The sequence below is a fragment of the Bison bison genome, unplaced genomic scaffold, assembly GCF_000754665.1.
Source record: "Bison bison bison isolate TAMUID 2011002044 unplaced genomic scaffold, Bison_UMD1.0 scf7180017864032, whole genome shotgun sequence".
Lineage (NCBI taxonomy): Eukaryota > Metazoa > Chordata > Mammalia > Artiodactyla > Bovidae > Bison > Bison bison.
Window position 1 is genome coordinate 3,875,809 of NW_011494604.1, and position 7,966 is coordinate 3,883,774.

Sequence of the window (7,966 nt, forward strand, 5' to 3'; positions counted from 1 at the left end):
TGACCTGCATACAGGTTTCTCAAGAGGCAGATCAGGTGGTCTGGTATTCCCATCTCTCAGAATTTTCCAGTTTGTTGTGATCCGCACAGTGAAAAGCTTTGGCATAGTCAATAAAGCAGAAATAGATATTTTTCTGGAACTCTCTTGCTTTTTCAATGATCCAGCGGATGTTGGCCATTTGATCTCTGGTTCCTCTGCCTTTTCTAAAACCAGATTGAACATCTGGAAGTTGATGGTTCACGTATTGCTGAAGCCTGACTTGGAGAGTTTTGAGCATTACTTTATTAGCGTGTGAGATGAATGTAATTGTGTGGTAGTTTGAGCATTCTTTGGCATTGCCTTTCTTTGGAATTGGAATGAAAACTGCCCTTTTCCAGTCCTGTGGCCACTGCTGAGTTTTCCAAATTTGCTGGCATATTGAGTACAGCACTTTCACGGCATCATCTTTCAGGATTTGAAATAGCTCAACTGGAATTCCATCACCTCCGCTAGCTTTGTTCGTAGTGATGCTTCCTAAGGCTTTGACTTGACTTTGCATTCCAGGATGCCTGGTTCTAGGTGAGTGATCACACCATGGTAATTATCTGGGTTGTGAAGATCTTTTTTGTACAGTTCTTCTGTGTATTCTTGCCACCCTTCTTAATATCTTCTGCTTCTGTTAGGTCCATACCATTTCTGTCCTTTATTGAGCCCATCTTTGCATGAAATGTGGTATCTCTAATTTCCTTTAAGAGATCTCTAGTCTTTCCCATTCTGTTGTTTTCCTCTTTCTTTGCACTGATCACTGAGGAAGGCTTTCTTATCTCGCCTTGCTATTCTTTAGAACTCTGCATTCAAATGGGTATATTTTTCCTTTTCTCCTTTGCTTTCTGCTTCTCTTGTTTTCAAGGTATTTGTAAGGCCTCCTTAGACAGCCATTTTGCCTTTTTGCATTTCTTTTTCTTGGGGATGGTCTTGATCCCTGTCTCCTGTACAATGTCACGAACCTCATTCCATAGTTCATCAGGCACTCTATCTATCAGATCTAGGCCCTTAAATCTATTTCTCACTTCCACTGTATAATCGTAAGGGGTTTGATTTAGGTCATACCTGAATGGTCTAGTGGTTTTCCCTACTTTATTCAATTTAAGTCTGAATTTGACAATAAGAAGTTCATGATCTGAGCCACAGTCAGCTCCCTGTCTTGTTTTTGCTGACTGTATAGAGCTTCTCCATGTTTGGCTGCAAGGAATATAATCATTCTGATTTCGGTGTTGACCATCTGGTGATGTCCGTATGTAGTCTTCTCTTGTGTTGTTGGAAGAGGGTGTTTGCTATGACCAGTGAGTTCTCTTGGCAAAACTCTATTAGCCTTTGCCCTGCTTCATTCTGTACTCCAAGGCCAAATTTGCCTGTTACTCCAGGTGTTTCTTGACTTCCTACTTTTGCATTCCAGTCCTCTATAATGAAAAGGACATCTTTTTTGGGTGTTAGTTCTAAAAGGTCTTGTAGGTCTTCATAGAACTGTTCAACTTCAGCTTCTTAGTTAGGGGAATACCTGCATCCTTGAAAAGCCCTGTGCTTGCTTTCTTATGTAGGCCAGGTAAGACCACAGGTGATACCACTCCTGATTTCAGTGGAGTTGGTAGGATCATGGAGTGCCAGAGGACATGTGGCTGCACTTAACTACAGGGAGGTACTGGGATAAAGCAGTACTTGAGCTATACAGCAGAGAAAAAGTCCAAATCTAGTAGCCAAAAACTTGATTTGAATCACCACAATGAAGAGTCGTGGCCTCTCACCCAGGTTCCAAACCAAGTAAATTCACAGACCCAGAGCCCCTTGATTGAGGGCAGCAGGTCCCCCTGAAGGTGAACTCACTAGCAACTGTTCACTTGTACAAGTAATGCAATTGAATCTTCCTCTAAGCCTTACCCAAGGGACCTACTTGTTAGAGTGACTATGCACTGGAAAAAAGAAAATACCCAGACCTTTTGAGGTTACTGAACATTGGCTCTGAATTGATGCTAATTCCTGGGGATTCAAGACAACACTGTGGACCCTTCTCAAAATGGGTGATTATGATAGTCAGGTAATAGATGGAGACTTAAGTCCGATTACTCTGGGCTCACTTTTCTATGGATCTACCCTATGGTTATTTTCCCCAGTTACTGAACATATGGTTGGAGTAAGACATACTTGGTAACAGAATTTTCACCTTGGCTCCTGATTCATGGAGTGAGGGCCATTATGATAGGAAGGGCCTAAGAGAAGCCATCCCTACCAAGATAGTGAACATAAGCAGTACTGTAGTCTCAGTGTAACTGCTGAAATTAATGCCAACATCAAAGACTTCGAAGTGGAGGTAGTGACATTGATCACATTCCCATTCAAGTCAGCTGTTTGGCCTGTGCCATTGAATGATCTTGGAGAGTGACTGTGGACTAATGTAAATATAATCGAATGGTGACTCCAACTGCAGATACTGTTCCAGATGTCATATCTTTACTGGAGAAAATCTTGAACAGCAGCTATTAACTTGACTAAACTCCCTGTCTCCAAACTCATTTCGAAAAAACTGCAGAAACAGTTTACTTTTACCTGGCTGGGCCAGCAGTACACACTCACAGTTGCATCAGGGCTGTGTCTGCTCTCTCTGCCACATTACGGTCACAGAGATCATTGCCTGCTTTGACTTTCCACGAGACCCCTAGTAGCTTACTGCGTTATGCCGATTCTATCTGATGAATAGAAGCAAGGATTTTAGATGACTTAGTGAGACACATGAATTAGAAGGTGGGAGACAAACTAGTTTTGATAATAATTCTGTATCATTATCATTCAGTTAGGGGACAGAAACCACATTGGTAATTTGAGCAGGGAACATATTAAGAAAAGAATCATTAACTGCTAATAAGGGATTGGCTAAAAAGGAAGGATACAAGAGAACTCTAGGGCTGGAGGACAGTATCCAAGGGAGGAATAAATATTTGCTTTGTTGCCTGGGTCAGAGCTGGTTTACAGCTAGTGGGGTAAAGCTGGCAAGCAGGGAACTGTAGACTGTGTTTGGCAAGCAAGACTCTGTCTGTTGTGTTAGTAAAAGTTGGTGAACAAGTGCCCTTGAGTATGCCACGTCCATGACACCATCAGCTGTGCCCAGAAACAAAGGAGGAAGCACATGGGAACCAAGGAGAGAAGCTCCTCCGTCATGTCCCTCTAGCACCCTCTACTGACAAAGCTGAATATTGTGCCCGTTTGCAGAAAGAAGTGTTCGCTGCAATCATCCAGTCTTACAAAGCTGGTCAGTGAAGGATGATTTGGAATTGAGAGGCAATAAATTGATAACTGACACAAATGGGGATTTTATGACATTTAGGCTGTAGGTTTATGGTAGGTAAGCCTTATCAAGTTAATAAAGTTTCCTTTTAGTCAAATCTTGCTAAGTTTTTTTTTTCTTCTTAATCAGGAATGAAGATTGAGTTTTATGAGATGGATTTTTTTTTAAATCCATTGAGAAGATATGATTTCTTTTAATGTGTTAATAAGTTAAAATATATTAGTAGACTTGTTGATGTTGAATCATCTTTAAATTTGGGGGATAAATCTACTCTGTTCATAATTTATGATTCTTTTACTAGACTGTTAGAATTATAGATTTTTATTTTGTATTTATGTATTCCATAAATGAGATTATTCTATAGATTCATTTTTGGTGCTTCTTTGTTGCACTGTGATCAGTGATGCTAGCTAGCTTAATAGAAACAGAACAAAATAGATTATTACCTGTTCCTTGAAACTGGTAAAATTCAGTCATAAATAGTCTGGTTGGGTAAAGGAGAGATGTTTGGCTCCCTTTTCTGTTTTTTAAATGATTATTGATGTCATTGCTTAAAAAAACTTTTTGAGTCATTTTTGGTAACTTATGTCTTCCTGGAAATAATCCATTTCATCAAAATATTCATTTTGAATTTATTAGTACAAAGATAACGCACTGTAGTCTCTTACAATTTAAATTTGCTTTTATTTCTGAACTTATCTTTTCCATCCTTTATTTTTAAAAGTTTGTGTCTTCTGTGTTTCTTGCTAAGACTTGTCAAAGGTTTGACCACATTTTAATGTTTTTTTCTTTTCCAAATAGAAGCTTTAGCATCCCTGAAGTTTCCCTCCCACCCCATTCCCAATCAATAAGCCACCAATCCCCCACCAAAGTAACCATTATTCTGACTTCTTTCCCTATAGAACAGTCATGCTTGTTCTTGAACCTCATATACATGATTTCATACAGTCTATACTGTTTCATGTCTGGCCACATTTTAATGTTTGTTTTTTTTTCTTCCAAATAGAAGCTTGAGGAGAAGCTAGAGTTCTGGATGGAGAAATTTGATAAGGACACAGAAATGAAACAGAATGAACTAAATGCCCTCAAATCTGCTAAGGCCAGTGACTTAGCACACCTTCAAGAACTTGCAAAGACGGTAAGGAAGGGGGAGTCTCAATAGCGTTAAGGCAGAGCTCGCAGAAGTGGGTGGGGGCTGAGCTGCGCAGCTGGGGTACAATTTTTGGTCATGAAGTGGAGGTGTGCCTGTCAACCACTGGGATTCTTTTCCGATGATGATGATGTCCTCATTGATGGGACAATAACAGCAGCAGCCAACACTTGAAAGGGTTTAATCTGGCCTGGGCACTTTTCTAGTATTTTACTTTTTTTTTTTTCAGTCGTTCAAGTTGTGCCCAACTCTTTGTGACCCCATGGACTATACAGAATACTGGAGTGGGTAACCTTTCCCTTCTCCAGGGGATCTTCCCAACCCAGGGATCAAACCCAGATTTACATACATAACTTATTTTAACGCTATCCAAAACCCCTTGAGCTAGATACTATTTTAATTTCTACTTTAAGATCTCTGAAGATAATTTATAAATGATTTATAAAAACCTTCTGATTATGGTTTCATCATTGAATAAGTGTAGAACTTCTCAAATTTCTTTTAAAGGATGGTTATTTGTAGGTGTGCCTTCTATTAGTTTTTTGTTACATTATTTTGATGTCATTAGCCACATATCAAAGTTAGTATTTCATTTTTATTAGCAAACTTTAAAGCAAATTTATTCAAGCTGAAAAAATTCAGGGGACAATTATAAAGCTAATGTGAATACTGACAATATAGGAATAAAGTAAATCTCTTCTTTTTTGGAGGGCTTAATTTGGTATGGTTCATTTTAAAGTTTTTAATTAAAAATGTAGGGCTGGGGAGTTCTCTGGTGGCCTAGTAGTTAGAATTCTGGGCTTTCACTGCCTTGGCCCTGGGTTCAATCCCTGGGGGAGAACTGAGATCCTGCAAGCCATGTGGCATGAACAAAAGAAGAGGGTCTGGGTGGGCCACAGCTTGGCTGGGTCCTGTAACACATGATTAATGTCTACTTTTGCAGATAAGGGAATATGAACAAGTCATCATTGAAGATCGTATAGAAAAGGAGAAGACCCGGAAGAAGAGAGAACAGGATGACTTGGAATTGAGGAGCATCATAAAGGTACAAAACCATACTTTGCATCTTGGGGCCTTTTCAATTCTGTAACTGGCCGAACACTGAGGAATGCAAAGCACCTCTCGTTTATTATCAAACACAGAGCAGGAGATCTGTGAGGAAGCATGACCTAATCATTGGAATTTGCCATAGTCTGTGGTGCAGGGATACAGTTAGGAGGACATGCCCCCCCAGTTTTTAATCTTGGACGGAAGAGGTGGTTAACAGTGGAAGCAGAGCCTAGACCTTGTGCCCAGAGGTCAAACTTATGAATACTATTTCTAATCAACAGAGCTCTTAAAAGAATTTTTTAATATCCCACTGCTTCTTAAGATCCTATTTATATTAGCGAGACTATCTGCTAGGTTTTGATAAGAGCTTTTCTCAAAAAAGGTGAAAGGGTAAGTAGTAGTTCAGAAACAAAAATTTTATATGAACTTGTATTTATTAGTGATGATGAAACTGACAAGTCAGATTGTGGGAAATATTTTCAAGCAAATATAACATCAGCTGCACTGAAACTGTACTGTTGAGGATTGCCCCTCTCTCTGAAAGAGCATCTGTTGAGGCCCTGTGGTGTGCAAGCTGTGGCTTGGGATGTGTATAAGGGGGTGAACTAAGGAAGTAAGCTTTAAAGTGTAATACATTCAGGACCAGGTATTTAAACCCAAACTTGAGCTTTCCATTAGGAGAGAGTCCGATGTATAGTTAGCAAGTGTTTATTGAGCTTCTATAGTGTTTTCTATTTGTTGAATTTCCTCAATTTAGAGCAAAACTGTAAGAAGTAGCTGAAGACCATTTTTGTTTTCATTTGTGGATTTGCTCTGTCTTTGGAGTTTAGTCTGATTTTAAAGCAGCCCAGACTGTATTCAGAACAGTTGTATATAATGACCAAGATATTCAAGGGAGCTAACTAAATCCTTTTTGAAGGTGAGTTTTGATCCTTAAACTTCTATTTCTGCTTTATTGACTATGCCAAAGCCTTTGACTCTGTGGATCACAATAAACTGTGGAAAATTCTTAAAGAGATGAGAATACCAGATCACCTGACCTGCCTCTTTAGAAATCTGTATGCAGATGGCGAACAAACACATGAAAAGATGCTCAACATCACTCATTATCAGAGAAATGCAAATCAAAACCACTATGAGGTACCATTTCACACCAGTCAGAATGGCTGCGATCCAAAAGTCTACAAGTAATAAATGCTGGAGAGGGTGTGGAGAAAAGGGAACCCTCTTACACTGTTGGTGGGAATGCAAACTAGTACAGCCACTATGGAGAACAGTGTGGAGATTCCTTAAAAAACTGGAAATAGAACTGCCTTATGATCCAGCAATCCCACTGCTGGGCATACACACTGAGGAAACCAGAAGGGAAAGAGACACGTGTACCCCACTGTTCATCGCAGCACTGTTTATAATAGCCAGGACATGGAAGCAACCTAGATGTCCATCAGCAGATGAATGGATAAGAAAGCAGTGGTACATATACACAATGGAGTATTACTCAGCCATTAAAAAGAATACATTTGAATCAGTTCTAATGAGGTGGATGAAACTGGAGCCTATTACACAGAGTGCGGTAAGCCAGAAGGAAAAACATAAATACAGTATAGTAACGCATATATATGGAATTTAGAAAGATGGTAACAATAACCCGGTGTATGAGACAACAAAAGAGACGCTGATGTATAGAACAGTCTTATGGACTCTGTGGGAGAGGGAGAGGGTGGGAATATTTGGGAGAATGACTTTGAAACATGTAAAATATCATGTAAGAAACGAGTTGCCAGTCCAGGTTCGATACACGATACTGGATGCTTGGGGCTAGTGCACTGGGACGACCCAGAGGGATGGTATGGGGAGGGAGGAGGGAGGAGGGTTCAGGATAGGGAACACATGTATACCTGTGGCAGATTCATTTTGATATTTGGCAAAACTAATACAATTATGTAAAGTTTAAAAATAAAATTAAAAAAAAATAGAAACATAAAAAGTGATTGCATCTTGAAAAAGAGAAGCAGTTGTCCCAAAGCAAATGTTTTTCAATAAAAAGATATTTTTTATCTCTTTCTAGAAATCTGTATGCGAGTCAGGAAGCAACGGTTAGAACTGGACATGGAACAGACTGGTTCCAAATAGGAAAAGGAGTATGTCAAGGCTGTATATTGTCACCCTGCTTATTTAACTTTTATGCAGAGTACATCATGAGAAACACTGGGGTGGAAGAAGCACAAGCTGGAATCAAGATTGCCAGAAGTATCAATAACTTCAGATATGCAGATGACACCATCCTTATGGCAGAAAGTGAAGAACTAAAGAGTCTCTTGATGAAAGTGAAATAGGAGAGTGAAAAAGTTGGCTTAAAGCTCAACATTCAGAAAACTAAGATCATGGCATCTGGTCCCATCACCTCATGGCAAATAGATGGGGAAACAGTGGAAACAGTGGCTGACTTT

The 7,966-nt window shown here is 39.5% G+C and overlaps 1 protein-coding gene across 5 annotated transcripts in view; it reads left to right on the forward strand.

Moving 5' to 3' along the window:
- The window catches only part of IQCG (IQ motif containing G), a 54,308-nt gene that overhangs the window by 44,705 nt on the left and 1,637 nt on the right, over positions 1-7,966 (forward strand). For 4 of the 5 annotated variants that reach the window (XM_010834301.1, XM_010834305.1, XM_010834302.1 and 1 more), the window contains 2 exons: positions 4,323-4,454; positions 5,410-5,511. In XM_010834301.1, coding sequence (XP_010832603.1) covers positions 4,323-4,454; positions 5,410-5,511 — 234 coding nt within the window. Of the gene's footprint in view, positions 1-4,322; positions 4,455-5,409; positions 5,512-6,273; positions 6,493-7,966 lie in introns of those variants that run through there. The other variant, XM_010834303.1, reaches the window with a different exon arrangement.